Source organism: Parambassis ranga, chromosome 20 (genome assembly GCF_900634625.1).
Source record: "Parambassis ranga chromosome 20, fParRan2.1, whole genome shotgun sequence".
Lineage (NCBI taxonomy): Eukaryota > Metazoa > Chordata > Actinopteri > Ambassidae > Parambassis > Parambassis ranga.
The window spans coordinates 3,713,440-3,730,978 of record NC_041040.1 but is presented as its reverse complement, the minus strand read 5'-3'; the positions used below and the strand labels follow the sequence as shown (position 1 = coordinate 3,730,978).

Here is a 17,539-nt window from a genome sequence, read left to right as displayed (position 1 = left end):
AATCACAGCAACACTGAGCAGGGTCAGCCAGGAGCAACAGGTCACCTCCGTCACATCCACTCATTATTCAGTGTTTAGGGTTCCAAATCAAAGCAGACTAACATTTGGAGCAGACTCCACCCACCTACTGTTTTGTATGTATGGAGCTTTATTGCATCAGTTGTTATCATAACAGCTGTGGGACACTGTGGACTGCTGTGATGAACAAGAACTCAAAGATTGTGACACAAAAGCTGATCAGTGTTTCAGCCTTCTGGGTAACACTAGCCAGCATTAGCTTGCTAGCTATGTACATATCATACCTTCCTGTTTGCTAATTAATAAATGATGTTATAAGGTAAACGACTCACTAATGTCATAGTGAGTCAAATATGATCAGGGTGGATATGATTGTTAACTTCCTCATAGCTGCAGGATGCTAGCTGCGGGTTGTTTGTTGTTTTGTTTGTTGGCTTTGGCTTTGTTTGCTCGTTAATCTTATCAGAGTGGATGTGAGAGTGATAGTAGAAGCGTTCAATCACACACATGATCAAGGGTCTTCTAATAATCTGCTTCCAGCTCTGATGTGTTACCAGGCTCAACAATCACATGACCAACACTCAAACATGGAGGACAGAGCTGCATGTGGAACTGGACCTCATCACTTCATCACATCATCAGAAGCCAACAGCAAGAAAACTTTGTGTTACTGTGTCCCTCACTCAGAGGGAAGTGCTGATGAAACACCACGGAGTCTACAGCAAACTGGAGGCTGGAGGACCTCCTGGAAGCTGGAGAACTTCCTGGAGGCTGGTGGACCTCCTGGAGGCTGGAGGACCTCCTGGAAGCTGGAGAACTTCCTGGAGGCTGGTGGACCTCCTGGAGGCTGGTGGACCTCCTGGAAGCTGGAGAACTTCCTGGAGGCTGGTGGACCTCCTGGAGGCTGGTGGACCTCCTGGAGGCTGGTGGACCTCCTGGAGGCTGGAGGACCTCCTGGAAGCTGGAGAACTTCCTGGAGGCTGGTGGACCTCCTGGAGGCTGGAGGACTTCCTGGAGGCTGGAGGACTTCCTGAAGCTCCAGCAGCTGCTGTTGACCTCACTCCGTGAGTCACCTGATGGGATGTGTCCTCCACAAAGACATCCACTCTGAGCACATCGTCTGATGTTTTCATGTGAAATATGACTTGAGTTTTTGGTTTAGTTTTATATTGTTTAGGTTGTTTTTAAACGCATCCTGTATTCAGTCCTCTTCATCATTAAACCCAAAGTTGGTCCTTCCTCCGGACCTGCCGCCTCTGCTCACGGGCTGACCTCCTCCTCCAGACTGGTATCCATACTGGTCACCAGTATCCTCATACCGGCCCTGCTGCTGCTCCCCCTTCTCATCCTGGTTCTCACTCCTGGTACTGGTTCTCCTGCTGGGAGTGGTACCCCCTCTCCTCTGGGCAGACCAGCCCTGGTAGGGGTCTCTCCTCCTGTTCCTGGGGGTAGAGTCATCGTCGGGGGAGAAAGTGTCGTCCAGGTGGTCGTCGTAGCGCTGGTAGGAGCTGGCGTGGGCCTGCTGCTCGCGGGGCGTTTCAGCTCCAGCGTGCTGTGCCACACTCCATAGCAAACCGTAGATCAGCAGACCTGCAGACCAGAGAGAGCGGGTGGGAGACGTCAGGCTGTGAGCGGTATCAGGCTGCACGAGCTCCGGGCGGAGGCACACATTCTGCCAACCACCTGCTCACTACAGTCACACACTGACACCCACACAGGATGATTCTGCAGCTTCACAGTCAGTCTGAATCTACTGTGAGGGACACCGTATGAAGACGGACATGGACCTGGAGTCTCTGAGCGTCTATATGACTGGCAAACTCTCAAACTGAACGCAAAGGAACTGAATCCAGATGTGAAAACCAGATGTGCTGCCAGCCTAAACTGGTCTTATTTATGGATGATCAGTCGATGGATTTTCTTGTACTAGAACATTAGGATAATTAACCCTTGGGTGTGACTTTAATTTACTACCTTCTTGTGTGACAAAAATGTCCACCTCCAAAAAAAACGTCTATAAAAACTTCACAGATTAATATTAACAGGCTTAACGAGCTATTTTAAGATCAGATCACAGCTAGCTGGACACGTCACCAACATTTGAACTCACCTATGAGGCACCAGATGGTGAACCTGGCCCAGGTGAGCGGAGACAGTTTCAACATGAGGTAGCTGTTGGACCATGATAGCTGCTGCGGGGACAAACGGCACACACGGCGCCATGTAGGGGAGCTTCCGTGCACTCTCCGGCTGCTGTAGATGGTGATCAGAAGCTTCACCACGGACCCCATCATGAGCATGGCCATCAGGCCTGAGAAGATGGCGCCGGCCCCTGAGCCCTTGCTCAACGCCAAAGATGAATGGTAGACCAGAGGAAGAAGCATGTGAGAAGAGTAGAAGGGTGCATCTGGTCACTATGCGGCCGGTGACCGGGGTGGGCCGGGCTGATGAATCGGGCATTCCCAGCCGCAGCCGCAGGGTGTTAGTAGTGACCTCCTAGGAGCCTTTTCAGCAATGAGGCTGGCCTGTGTGGAAATTAGAATCATCTGCATCCCCCTCGGTCCCACCAAGCGTGGTAAGACCCGTCATTGTCCGAGCCTCCGATCAAATCTGGTCATCTTTGTGGGGACAGAGCCGCCATCCTGATGCTTCAGACCATCCACGTCCACTCACTGTCATACTGGTGCGTGCCGGTCTGGTTCATCGGGCTGGTAGCGCAGTAAGAGCCACACACACACTGACCAGATTGTAGGCCAGCAGGGTGCCGATGGACATCATCTCAATCAGGTCCCTGAGGCTCACCAACAGAGCCAGGTATGGCCGCCAGGCTCCCCGACACCACACACGCCACTGTGGAGTGTGTGTGAGCGCAGACACGTATGACAGAAACCTTTGGACACAAGGAACAAGTTCCTGTTAAAGTTTCTTCTGACAGTGTGTGTGTTGTGTGTGTGTGCCTCCTCACCTGAACAGCAGTCGTCTCGTGCCATGGCGTAGATGACCCTGGCATCGGGAACAGGGAGCCCAGCAGAGAGACCGTCAGCCCAGCTATGGAGCCAACAGCCACGATGTACTTTCCCCACATGAAGCCGTGCACGGCGAACATCTCCATTAGAGGAGCCGAGCTGTCGATCAGGTTGCAGGGAACCATGAGAGTCAGGATCACACTCACCTGTGAGGAGGGAGGACGGGGAGAGGCGTGAGACGACCTGAGTCTAATGACACATTATAGGTGCAGACCTGGTGTACTGACCGACACGTAGGCAGTGAGGCAGGTGACCAGTGAGGCCGTGATGGCGTAAGGGATGGAGGTGTTGGGGTTTTTTGCCTCCTCGCCAGTTGTTGCAATGATGTCAAAACCGATGAAGGCGTAGAAACAAGTTGCTGCACCCTGCATCACCTGAACAGGAGCAAGAAGGTCTTACAGTAAACTCCGACCAAGTGATTCACCTTAACCAGAACCCTGCGGTACCTCACCCCAGACCAGCCGTAAGGCAAGAAACCTGCCACCCTCCCAGTTGCTGGCAGAGAGGAAGAAGAGCCCGGCAATAATCATGAAGATCCAGACTACCAGGTTGACCACGTTCAGGATGTTGTTGAAGCCCACTGAGTTACGCACTCCGAGAGCGATGATGACCGTGACGAGCAGGGCGATGAACAGGGCCAGCAGGTCGGGGTATGTGTCCTCACCCTTACCTGGGACAGAACAGAGACACAGCACACACATGTACACCAACTCTCAAAAACCCTCAATGCTTCAGTGATCCAGACTGACCGAGTCTCTGAGCGTGCCCAGGTGTGTTATCATGTAGTTACTGATGCTGGTGATTGGCCAGCGAGTCGAACATCTGCTGAGAGCTGACGCCCCTGCCGCCGTGCCGATCAGGTACTCCAGGATCAGGTTCCAGCCAATGAAAAATGCCACAAACTCTCCGACCGTCACGTAGCTGTAGGTGTTAGGCTGAGCCGGTCGTTTTGGGGACACGGACACCGACTCTGCATAGCCCACACCTTCAAGACAAACAGAAACAAGTGGCTGTAGGTGCGCGGTAAGAGTCCTGATCCTCACGTCTCAGACTATTACCTGAGAGTATGGACGCCAGTGCGGCGATGATGAAGGACAGGATGACCCCTGGGCCAGCCATCGCCTTGGCGACGAGCCCAGCGACCACATACATCCCTGTGCCAACGCAACTGCCGACCCAAGCGACACCAGATCCACGGTGGTCAGGACCTCACCAGTCCAACATGAGATCCCTCCACCAGCTCTGTGAGGTCGTCTGAGGCCTGAGCCATGGAGCCCATGGGTTTGGTCCGCAGCAGGCGGGAGTACATGTTGTACCAGGCGTCACCCAGAGACACGCGGCCCAGCCACGCCGCCATCACTACACCTGGTTATGACCTGCGGATGCTGATGTGTTACTCAGTCCTCCCTTTCCTCCGTCACTGCCCTCCGTCATAGTTTTGGCCATCATCACACCGGCTGGCTCAAGATCTTCTGATGAACGCAGCCCCGACCGGAGGGCGGAGTCTCTGTGAAGAGAGAGGAACACAACTTTACCAGTTCTGCATGACCGACAGACCACGGGTGACTTTGTTTTGTGCCTTTTTTGCTTGTTTGGTCATTTACATATGTGTTTTTTTTGTTTTCTTTGCGGTTTTGGACCTTTTTGTAGATTTGACAATCTCACACATTTATGCGAGGTCCTGAGAAACTTTTTCGAGATCTCATTGTGGTCCCGAGTTTTCAATAGAAATCATTAACAGCTTGGACCTGTGCTCCCTATGATCCCCTGGGGCCTGGAGGATCTGTAGCTGAAGATACGATCAGCTGCTCGCCTCACTCACCAGAGCGAGACTCCCTTTCTGAAATATTGATGAATGATCCACTTTCACAACGGAAATACGACTAAGGAGGCAAAAACTGAACCAGGCACAAAACAGCTCCTACCTGTGTGGACCTTCTGCTTCACACTCAGACGACACTCAGGCGGCATCAATCAGCACATCAGCCGGACCAACGTCAACAGGTCGGACCACACAGACTGAGGACCGTCTCCGGTCTACAGACAACTATCATAAACATCCAACCTGTTTAGAGATACACACCAGAACTCACAGGTCCTCCACTCACTGGTTGTGGTGTCCCCTCCTGAGGCAGAGCCTGAGGCCTCTGGTCTGGTCCCTGTCCTCTGCTGAGCTGCAAGAAATGGTGCCGAGCAGAGACAGCGGCGTTAATGATTCAGACCAGGTGACCTGCTGATCAAATATTCATCACCTGAGCCTGAACCGGGGCGTGTGCTTCAGGAGGAGGTATGTTCACAGGGCTGAGAACTGACCAGCTGTGCATGTGTGTGAAATATTGTTTCTAATGTTTGAAAACCTGCAGCAGAAAACAGCTCAGTTTATGGCTTCAGTTTGGTTTATTAAAGGTCCAACAGCCACACACGCCTACAGGGACATAAAATGGCCACGAAATGTGGGACATTCCACCTGAAGCGTCGGGCCCGGCCCTCTGTGGACCTGTACAGCATGTATGTGATGTATTGTTGCTGTAATCCGACACTCAGAGTCAGATTACCTGCAGACACTGTTACTCTCTCTGAGGCTGGGCAGCTACTCTTCATCTCGTTGGGACCCTAAAGTCAAACCCGTGTGCATGTTTTTATTTATTTCTATCAGGTTTTAGATTGTGTTGATTACCTGTCGGCTGAGGCGCTTCAGTCTAACGCCACATTTCTCAGCCTCTTCTTCTTCTCTCCTGGTGCTGGTCTTGCTGTTAAATGATTTACTGGTTGTTGTTATTTGCACTCTGGTGATGACTTGTGGACAAATGAGCTCAAACAGAATCTCATAATCAAAGATCAGTGTGTGTCTGCAGTGTGTAACTGCATCAGTCATGTGTGAGTCTTCACCTGGAGCCTGGAGACGCCAGCAGCCGCCGAGGAGCGCCTGAAGGTGGAGGCATTCCTCCGGCTGCGTGTTTTATACACAACAGATGAAGGAACAGGACAGAGTCCAGGCGGGGAGGGCAGCAGCAAATCAAAAATCCTTTTCTGTTTCAGGGGATTTCATGTGTTCGTGCAGGAGCGCAGAGACACGCCGCCAACGTCCTGCCGGCCTGAACCCGAGGACCGTCTCCAGTGGACAAAAGATCTTCTGGGGCAGACAGATGCTGGATAAACATGTTCTGAGATGTTAGTGTTCTTTCACTTTAGCTTAGAACTACATCTCCCATAAGCCTTTTCTGCAGCTCCAGCTGCTCCACCTCACAGCCCTGTCTTATGGCTGCATCTGATTGTTGTCCTTCTCAGCTTTGTGGCGTCTTTGTTGTATTGTGTCAACTTTTCTGGGAGTTTTGTAGTGATTTAATATCTTTGTAGTCATTTTGTTGTGTGTCTTTTTTCTAAAGGTTTTACACAGTTGTAGTTTTGAGTGTTTGGCCTCGTGTATCAATTTTTGTCACTTGTTTGATTCATTTTCACTGTAAAGTCATTTTAGGACACCTCCGTTTTATTGTGGTCAGGTGTGATGTGCAGCGCTGCCTGGTGGCTGCTCAGTGAACTGCAACAGCAGGACTTGATTAGGCTGCTTTGTGGGTTCTGTTGCCTTTCCCACTTAACACGTCTAACATCTGTGTGTGTGTGTGTACTGGATGAAGATGTCAAGAACCAATCAGAAAGGTTTTGTGCGGCAGGTTTTTGCCTCTTCGTACAAACACAGAACAGCTCAGTTCTTTTCTTCCACCTTTATTTTCTCGCTGACACACACACACAGTCGTGGCCGCTCTGCTGCAGCTCTTTACCTCGTCTGCTTCCGACTCCTCGTCGTCTTGGCTGATCTGGAAGTAACGCAGCTCGTACTCTCCTTGTCGGACGCCACCACCCTCAGCCAGTCGCGCAGGTTGTTCTTCTTCAGGTACTTCTTCGTCAGGTACTTCAGGTACCTGAAGGACACAGCGTTTAGTCACGTCTCTGGTTTCAACAGTCTCTGTATTTGATGCAGGACATGGACACGTGTGGCGCCTCACCTTTTGGAGAACTGCTTCTCAGACGTGACGTTGATCTTGTTCTTCATGCGGCCGACCTGGACGATGTTGCCCAGATTTCCTGTCTTCCCGTTGACCTTGATCCTCTCTTTGAGGAAGGTTTCCTATTGGACAGAGCACAGTGATGCACTAGGGAAGAGAACCCTAGTAAGCGAGGAGCTAGGGAAGGGCGCCCTAGTCCGGACATGAGGTCAGCTGCTGCCATGATCACTAATTTAACCCTTTCATTATTTCCTTACACTTGTTAAGACTGTGATCACAGAGGACAGTCGCTGAGGTAAACACTTACAAAGTTAGCAGAGTCCAGGATGCCGTCCTCCACAGGGTGCGTCAGGTCCAAGGTGAACTTCCAGGAAGCTCCTTTTCTGGACTTTTTGCCAACAGTCGGCCTTTTCTGCTTGATCTGAAACAGAAATGTGTCCAATGTCCAATGTGGCACAGAAAGACATTTTATCACAACCTTCAGACTCACAGCACAGTCCTTAAATTATATTAATATATGTTGAAATAAGGGCTCTCGGCATTAAACGCGTTAAAAGTAATATTTTTAACATGTATAATTCTGGTACTGACATTTCAGTACGACTGGTTACCTCATTAACCCCTTCCGATAGTTGATACTGTGTAATATATCTGGTACATTTAAGCCGAACTGACCTTTGTGTCGTAACCGACACGGAGAAATACAATAACCACAGAATAAACACATAACAGCGCGGAGAAATCCACGCAAGTCTTCAAACATCGTTACTTCTATGGTCCCCGGTCTACCGCCAGACTGACACATGTTCGGGCTACAAGCTAAAGCTAACTTTGCTAGCTGCGTCATTTTTCTGTTCTCATTAACACAATCCACACCCGGCGTGTTGACAGCGTGTAACTGACGTGATGATGTTTTATGTTTGCGAGTGAGCGATGACCGGTTTGAAGAATAAAGGTTTAAAATTGAGGAAATCGAGGAGGAGCGGACAGGACTCACCGGCGCCATGTTGAAGGGCTTGAGCGAGAGAGGGTGAAGCGGAGGTGACGCAGCGGTGACGTAGGACGCAGAATGTAACGCCCTTACCAAATATGTAAACACAGTTCAAATAAACACAGGAATGTGGAACAACTGGACATTTTTAGATTGTTTGAATGCAGACTGATGGCTCTAAAAAGAAATTCATTACTGCACACTTAAACGCTTTGAATCTGGAATATTATAAATAAATAATATAGTTACATAAATTTAGTTACAAAACAAAGCATGTCAGAGGTTAAGGGGGAGTAGGTCCAAAGGTCAGCTGCTGCCCAAACACACCCAAAGGATAAACCTGCTGATCCAGGCCAATCATTGACGACATCCTCTTCATTCTCTCTCACACACTCTCTCTCTCACACACTCTCTCTCTCACACACACACAGGGCCTCTGCCCTGCCCCATTCACTCAGCTGTGTTTCTAAATCCCTCCTGATGAGTCAGAGAAACCTGAACAGGTCTGATAGGTAGAAACAGAGGAGAAAAAAAAAAGGAGTTTGCCTCCTCTTCCTCTTTTTTTCCCTCTCTGTGGTTCAACATGTGGACTCAGTGTAGATATGCATGATTCATCTTCACTTACAGGGCGTGTCTGCGGCTGCCATGATTTCAGCTACACGACAGAAGATGCTCCAGACCTGCTCCACAGCAGACATTTTGACTGAGAGCGAGGAGATAAACAACAAGAGGCGGAAAAAATGCTGCAGAACTCAAAATGGCTGCAGCAGCCCTCTGTCTCTTCATGGGTTTTATATATCCTTTAATAAATATGAATATGTCCGATATGTAGTCGATGTTCTACCACACATGGATCTGGTTTATCCTTACCCACAATCCTCTGCACGGAGGAAGATGTCACATGGCTGCGCTGCCAAGTAAACCACCATAAAACATTTTTAGTAACACCAACAGAACTCAGCCAGACGTCACTTTGTAATCATTTAATTCAGCATTAACATTATGTGAGCACTAGGGGCAAAGTTCAAGCCGCCATGTTGGGACAGCATGTACGTCTGAGGGCGGCTGCAGTTTGTAATAACAGTAAAAAGCAGTAAAAAGACATACTGTGAGGTTTAATACAGCGAAAGTATCGTCTTAATTTGAAACTAAACCCTTCATGTTTGCATGCTGTGGTGGGAGTCCGGAAACACAAACTGAACTTCTGCTGCTAGCAGCTATCTGCTCGTATCAACTGGACGGACACGTCCAAAACACCCGCAGCCTTCTGAACACCGCGTCAACATCTCCTCCTAGATTTTCACACGGCCAAGGATTTACAGGTTCGGTTACATTTCTGAAATTTCAAATAACATGAGAAGTTCCCCAGGCAGCTCCTGGAACACGTGTCCCTCCATGAGAATCAGCTGTTTGTGTGGTACGTTACTTTCCATCCCAGCACTCAGGTGAAAGTCATCGTGTCACAAAAGCAACAAATAACCACGAAGGGAAAGTTTTGAACTTGAATTTTAGCATTTTCATCATTTTTTTTTCGAGACAGAAAACCAGACGTCGTTTGCAGTTTTTGTCCATTTGTTTCATGGTTTTATTTTGCCATCTCCAGTCAGGTGACAAAGGCCTCAAGTGAACAAAAAGTTTGCAACTCTACCACCCTCCCCATCCCGATCGAGTCCCTCAAAAGAAACACACACCTCACTGCAAACCGCCTCCCACATTTTTTCCTTTTTTTTTTTCGGAGGCCCACACCGCTACACACTCACGCCTTTTTAAAACAAAGCAGAATACTTTTTGTTTTTTTTGGGGGGTGGGTTGGGGGTCGGGGGTTGGGGGATGGCCGGAGGGGCAAAGCCTCGGCTGCCCTGGCGGATCAAGAGGTGTGAGCGTGCGGGACCCTCACGCCTCTCAAACTTCTACAGACAGAGAGTGGCATCACAAGGAGGAAACTCACAGAAGCTTCTGTTCTTAAGGAGGAAAACAAAAAAAACAAAACATTTCTCTTTTCTTGGTTTTAGAGCTTTGACATGCTGGGTGGACCTCAAGTGCTTGTAAGTGCTAGCCACCACCAATCCCAAAGACTAGGAGGGGAAAAATTAAAATGACGGACCTCTTCGCACCCGGTCCACTCAGGAACCGGAGCAGAGGCCATGCTGGAAAGCGGGATGGCTGCTAGAGGGACAACCTAGAGCAGAAATCTGTATCTACAGGGGCATCCCTCCCTCCCTCCCTCCCTCCCACTGCTGGAACAACTCAAAATCTGCCCCCCCTCCCTTCCCTTCCCTCTAAAAGGCTTTAGACCTGCTATTAATCATCCTAAAGAATATAAAAAAATAATCATACAAAAGCTGAATCCCGTTGTTATTTAAACATTCAGGAATGTGAGTGGCAAACCAACACTTCGAAGGCAAAAATAAGCAGGAATGAGCGACTGATCATTATTTTTGAACTTGTTTTATATAAAGTAGATTGTTACCAAACAAAACCTCAGTGATCAGGCAGAGGACCACATTCCCAACAGCAATGAAAAGAGAAACGAAAGGGGGAGAAAAAAAAAAATTTAGATCAATGAGAGAAATCACAACAGAATGATTGAGGTTGTCTGTGAAGGCCGACGCTTTGGTGACAGAACCAATGAAAATGCAAGAGACTGGTTGTGGGTGGTGCTTGTTGCCTGGGCAGCAAAGTCCGTCTCCCTATTTGCCGGAATAGACCTTGGTAGCGACAGCACATTCCTCCCCCATGGCAGAAATCACGGTGACCTGCGGAGAGCACACACACAACGTGTTCGAGTCAATCATCTGAAACGTTAAACTCCCCCCAGACTCCCCCCCGAGGGAGGACTTCAGGCTCTGATTCAGGCCTCTGCATCCCGCTGCCTGCTAAAGATAGTATTCCTGTTTCAGGAGTCTAAAGCTAATAAAAACATGATTTTAGAGACCTGGACATATACTGATCCATCCTCTAAGAATGCAAACTCACCATGAAGTCTTCACCCGCCTCGAACTTTGCTTCGATTTCCTTGCCGATTTCATTCTCGGGGACGCGCAGGTCCTCTCTGATGTCGCCGTTGTCACTCATCAAGGACATGTAGTTCTCGTTGATGTTCACCAACTGGGGAAGTCAGAGAACCACCATCAGAACAGATCAATACTAATAATGTTCGTTACAGATCTATGTACAGCATGCTGAATGCAGAACTTCCCAGGTGAATGTGGGAGCCTGGCCCGCAGTGCACAGCTCAGCAAATTCAAAAACCTTTTAATGAACCCATCCAAAGTATCTACAGACAGCTGGAAAGGACAGTAACTGAAGCAACACCTCCAAGTCCGATAAAAAAAAAAATCAATCTGGGATAAAACCAGGTAAGCAGCAACCTGCGGGCGGAGAAGTGTTGCCTTCCAAAGACTAAACACTTGGGAAAGTGTGGGAGGTGACACCTGGGATCACAAGTGTCGACCTCTTGGCCTGTATTGGGGGTTTAGGCAGACTGACACTACCAACATGGTGAGAGCTCCTCAGAAACATGAGTATGCTCATATTTATCCACAATCACACAAGGACAGAGATGACCGAGCTCTAGAAGTGCAGGCAGACTGACGGCTAATCATCTGACAACAGTTAGCATCATTTAATAAGCACAGTTGTCAAAACTAAAGTCATGTTTCTGTGTTATCTGACCGCTAACATGTGAGCCTCTGAGGGGAGCAGGCCTCTCTGTTTGCTCTGGTCACTCATCGTCAACACTGTAGCACAGATTAGCAGAGCAGGGATGCTAACTCACAGGCATATGTCAGCGTGACGGAGCATTAGCAGCGCTGAGGTGTGAGCTGCTTCAGCTGTGGTCACAGGTCCGTTCTAACCGATCACAAAGCTCTGTACACTACCTGATAGTCTGTTCTCTTGATGGTGGGGACATCCATGTTGTGGGTGGATGGGCACATATCTTCATACTTCTTGTTGGTGAAGATGTCAATACCAACCAGGTTAACCTACAAGAAGGAGGAGACCATGGTTAATATAAACAAAAAACAAACATTTGATGAATTACCCCTTTAAACTGGAGGTCAGATGTGACGGCATGGATCACTGACCATCATGGAATTTTAGTCATCTTATTACATGATCAATCAGTCACATGAAAATGATTTACTGTGGTTTGGGGGCAGGTTTGACTTTAATACAGACGGTTTACAACTAAGTGACATCTTGTAAAATGCCTGAAGCCCCCCCCCCAGGTTCTGACCAAGCCCTGCAAGTTAGGATGAGGCCTTGCATCACTGCAGTAACACTGCAGGCAGCTTGGACCAGACGGGTCTGAAATGTGAGCTCTTTAAAAGCCTCAGGTCTCCGCCGAGCGACACCTTCAACCTGGGCTAAAGCTTTAATTTTCCAAACGAGTCAAAGAGTCACAGCCAAATCTACCCTGCACCTCCACATGGATAAAAGTACAGAGAGTGCACAAGTCTGAGCAACGCAACAGGTTCACCTCCTCTAAACCTCATGTGGACATCATGCTACCAGGCGTCCATGGATGATCTAAGAACAGATGTTATCACACAGTGGTCCTGCAGTCAAGATGCATCTGTATCATGTAGACAGGTTTTACTTCTCTCCACTGTGTGGACGCAGAATCCATCAACTGAACACCTAATTTGTCATGTGACTGCTGGTCACATGCAAGTCAATCAGGGCCGAGTTAGAGGAGAGCAGATTGTCTCCTGCAATCCTTTTAGTGGAAACGGTTTAGTTTTAATTGACACAAGGTTTTCAGTGTGTTCCGATGGTTAAGCTTCAACTTGTCTGGCAGCTGTACTACACTAAGGTTCATCACAAAGTAACAGAAACTGAAACAGCTGTTTGCTTTTAGCCACAAAAGTCAGAGAGAGGTACCTTGGCATGTCCGTGCTTGCCGGTCTTGGAGGTGGACATCTCAACAATTTTGCAGGGACGTCCCTTCAGCACCACAAAGCCGTTTTTGCGCAGGGCAGAGCACTGTGTTGGGTAGGTGGCGGAGGCGCCAGACTCGCCGCTCTCGAAGTCAAGATCGGGATCTGCCATGGTGCGATGGGTCAGGGGAGCTGCAGGGGACAGTCACACAGTAAATACTCAACCAGTCACAGCAGGCAGGACTCCTGGTGGTCCACTGCACGAGGATATGTAAACACCCATATATATATAAAAATTACATAATATGAGATTATGGATTATCACCACGTAGAGACAGGTTAGGGGATACATGGCTGATGTTTCAGAAATAGGAGTTATTCCAATGTTTACATGACGCCATATTGGATAAGTGCTGTGACTGAATGATTAGGCATGAAAGGTGATCGATCAGCAGTTTAATCATGTGGTGAAGTTAGTTTCATAAATACACATGTGCAGCCTTTAATTCACCCGGTTCTGCCGAGTTTAACGGCGCCTCACGGACCCGGGTCTCTGCCCGGGACCACCGCAGCCCTTCCGGGGGGGCCCCACAGCGCCGTCCGCCGCCTTCACGCCATTATCGCGAGATCCTAAACAGAACGGTGCAGCAGCCACGAGCTGCGCCGCAACTTCATTTAAATGCGAATTTATTAATAATAATAATAATAAAAACTGCGGCGCAGCTAACGAACGTGTTAGCATGTTCAGCACGAGGCCGGCCGGCTGCGCCACTTTTTTTTTTTTTTTTTAAATGTCTGTTAGCAAACAACTCAACCCAAACTGCGCGACTAATCGACCAACTCACATCAGCCGAGGGGTTAACACGACAGGAAAACAGCGCTCATCGGGGGGATTAACACGTTAGCGCACGCTGTAACAAGTTGCCGTGCCTCGAGTTTACAACTGCAACAGCGCCAGAGAACGGCGTGAAAGCTAGCTAACAATGGCGCTAACGCCGCGTATTCACATCCCAGCTGTTTTTATTTAGGCTAAATTAAACGCTTTGTTGGTATTATCGGGCCAGCGCGGGGTTTATCGGTGCACAACATGCCCCGCTGCCTCATAAATAGCGCGTCCCGTTATCCGCCTGTGGGAGCTCATGCGACGCTAGCAGCGGCTAATCGCGTTAGCCGTCCATTCAGCTCCGTCCAAATAAAAGCCCAGATTGACGCTGGTCGGACAGCGGCCGCTCTGCAAACTGTTTAATCGATTGATATGATCAACACCAAGCCGTCGAACGTCAAGTAGAATGGCCATTTTTTTAGCGCGCGGCGAGAAAGAAGACGTTAGCGTAGAGAATGACAAGCGACTTCCACCGACCGCGCCGCCGAAGGCCGCATGTCCCTTTGATTCAGCCTGGTTACGTTAGTCAGAACATGGACACCCACACCCTGCCCTGCCACCGACTACATCCACCCAGAAACCCAATAACTACTTCCACGACTTCAAAATCCAGCGCGCGGCTACTTTAGTACCTCCGAATCTGCTCTCAGTTCACTTTAAAACCGTTGAAAGTCCACAGTTTATCCCCCCCAAGGCAAGAAACACGCGCCATGCACACTTACCTTCAGAAAAAGAGGACCGAAAGTGCGCAGGCGCGGCCAACTTTACTGCAGCATCCGTAGAGGAAGAGGAGGGGGGAGGCGTTTATGTGTTCCGGTGGCAGCATGGCAGAAGGGATGCCAGGTCCGAGGCCAACATGGCAACCCGGCAGCTCCCCGACGCCTTTTTTCACGTGTGTTTCACCATTATCAACATAAATATTTATTGGACAGGGTTTAATTTATGGCTGATTATATCCCACAACAGGTTTTATTATAAAAAATAGAACGCAGTGATTTTAATGATTTTATTTAAAGCCTAAAACAGAGCGAATGCATCACACAGGATCTTTAAATGTGAAAAAATTATATATTTTCAACTGTGGGCTCAGTAGCATTGCTGGGTATAATCAAAGTAGTTTACCACATGGTTTCTGCAAAGAATGTGTGTTTTTTTAGATCATAATAACAAACAGAGACAACTATATATCATATATATATATATATAGTATATATATATTTATATATATATATATATATATATATATATAGTATATATATATACTATATATATATATACTATATAGTATATATATATATATATATATATACTATATATATATATATGTACTATATATACATAGTACATATATATATATAGTGTGTGGTATATATATTATATATAAGTTAAGTATACGTTTTATCTTTATATATTTGATAATTATATATATATATTATTCAAATATATAGATATATATAAATATAAACTTATAAAAAACGCACATGAGGGGGCACCAAGATGGCTGACCTGGTGGAGCAGGTGTCCCTCCTGAACTGAGGCTGCAGTCCCTCTCTACACTCACCTGTGTGTCATCTCTAAAGACAACAACACAACAACAGCAGGAATGCTTTAGTGAGGCTAATAAAGCCTCGTTGAAGATCATTGTGTTGTTTTCTTTTAACATCCTGGTGTGCGTGTTGTGTTGTGTCTTTAACATTTAGGCTGCACGTGCTGTCAGCTTCATGAGGATGTTTTCTGAGCTCTCTGGGCCACCGTACAAAAACTGACATGACGTCACACCTGACTGGATGACCATGTAAACTGTATCTTTAACATCAGCACGCTGGCTCAGTCCTTACAGTGAGTGTGAGGTCCAGAGCCCGTCAGCACGTCCTGTGTGTGTCCGCCAGGTGTGTGTTGTGTGAAGAAGCAGGAGCGGAGCCGTGACTTATGCTGTACAAGGAGAGGACATTTATTGTAGAGTTCTCAACAGCACAGATGTGTGTTACCAGACTGAGGTTGTCTCTTTGATTCCAGTGATTCAGACGAGGTGGTGAACACATACACTCACATGCATGTCGCCACACCGGTGCACGCACCTGCTCACCCACGCACGCGCTCAGTCGTACATACGTCACAGTCTTGATACGTACAAAAATTGAAATACAAATACAAATAATCCACAATAAAAACATTCTTTTTTTTTTTTTTTAGAAATTCTTATAGCTATGCTCTATTCTGTAGAAAGACAACTAAGCTTTCAGTAAGTGAAGGTTATTTTTTGTCTTTCTCTAAAATGATCAGTAAGATATCATCATAAGGAAAGTTCTTACAGTATATATATATATATTTATATATATATCTATGGTGTCTCCAACCTGCCTCCGGGCCTTTATTCACAGGGTGCTGGTCAGCGGTCACACCCTGCACAAGTGAAAGGCTTCAGCGGCCTACGGCGCCGTCACGTCCTCTAACATCAGTGAACAACAAAAAGAAAGAGATGAAGCTTTCCTCCAGAGACACATCATCAGAGAATCCCCCCGAAAACAGGCGACACTGCTGCTCAGAGCTCCAGTGTATGATCCACACCCGTGTAATACAGCAAGCATATTGAAGCCACACATCAGAGATGTTTCTAAATGTGGGGGAATGTCCCATTCACACTTTTGTTTTGGCGTATACACCAGTAAATATGTCTCTTTTTCATCCAGAATTCTTCTATCCTAATCCTAATCTGTATATTAGACAGTTTTGCCATTATTGGTTTTTACTTTAACTTACAGTGTCATATTTTTTCTATCTATTTATTTATTATGATCTTTTCATGTAAACTTGTGAGATTTTTTTCACTGACTTCAATCTGAGAGAACGTCCATGTTTGTTTTTATTAATCTGAGTGATTCTCAGCCAGATTAGGATTTTAGTCCCAGGTCCAAGGTCAGGGTCAGTGCGACCCAATACCTTAGGAACGCCATGACGACATGTCTGGATGTGGGGGGGGGGGGGGGGGGGGGGGGGGTCAAAGGTTAAAACAGCTGTGTGGTCAATATGTTTCTTTTAGATATGACTCAGGGATTGTAATGTGATATATATATTATTTTAATTCTGTGCTGATCTTTTATTTCTTTTATCCCCTCTCAGATCAATGAAGGAAATCTGATTCTGAACTGTCAGAACATACACAGTATATATCTGGGCCCTGTGATGTCAGAGAAGATCCACATTTTTTTATAATCTTAGTTTCAGATTAACCGGCTCAAATATGCTGTTGTACTTGTTCCAGGTCAGTGTTTAAATAAAATGAGGGCCTCAGCGTTCAGCCTCCACAGTCAGACCTGCCCGTGTATTGCCTCAAATGTATGTTTCATGACAGGTGATGACAGGCTGAACGTGTGTCACTATGCAAAACGCACAACCGAAGAAACAGTGATGTACTACAGGAAAAAAAAACGTGTTAAACCCGAACCTGTCTGAGGGAAACCACAGAGCAGATCTACAGAGGTGTGACAAAGAAAAGAAGCCAGACCAGTGTTCATCTTCAGTGTCCCCCGCCTGTTTGTCCTTAACATCAAAGTGAGTATTTACACGAGTGCACACAGAACAGAAAAGATGGCAGCCAAAGTAAAAACGTCCAGAAGGTGGCGACTAGTCTACAGCCGAGTTCTCCTTGGTTTTGTTATTGTGTTGCTGTTGCAGCAGGAGTCCAGTATCTACAGCCTTCCTTCCTCTGCCACAAACAAACCAGGACGCCGCCG

The 17,539-nt window shown here is 47.4% G+C and overlaps 3 protein-coding genes and 1 pseudogene across 4 annotated transcripts in view; 1 reads left to right on the top strand and 3 right to left on the bottom strand.

Annotated features, from left to right (window-relative positions):
• LOC114452823 (NLR family CARD domain-containing protein 3-like) overlaps positions 1-17,539 on the top strand; it is a 1,046,161-nt gene that overhangs the window by 410,856 nt on the left and 617,766 nt on the right. The gene's annotated exons all lie outside the window — the stretch shown is intronic.
• Positions 1,220-4,401, bottom strand: LOC114452845 (probable cationic amino acid transporter; annotated as a pseudogene).
• On the bottom strand, positions 4,507-8,122 carry LOC114453546 (60S ribosomal protein L22-like 1). The gene is given in 6 exon segments (XM_028433498.1): positions 4,507-4,551; positions 6,824-6,882; positions 6,885-6,964; positions 7,049-7,170; positions 7,356-7,469; positions 8,046-8,122. Coding segments are annotated over 6 exon segments (429 nt in total). The 5' UTR covers positions 8,055-8,122.
• LOC114452883 (eukaryotic translation initiation factor 5A-1-like) lies at positions 9,594-14,501 on the bottom strand. The gene is made up of 5 exons (XM_028432412.1): positions 14,438-14,501; positions 12,927-13,114; positions 11,921-12,025; positions 11,016-11,147; positions 9,594-10,795 (listed from the first exon to the last, which is right to left on the bottom strand). Exons 2-5 carry the CDS (start codon positions 13,092-13,094, stop codon positions 10,730-10,732), a joined length of 471 nt encoding a protein of 156 aa, XP_028288213.1. The 5' UTR covers positions 13,095-13,114; positions 14,438-14,501; the 3' UTR covers positions 9,594-10,729.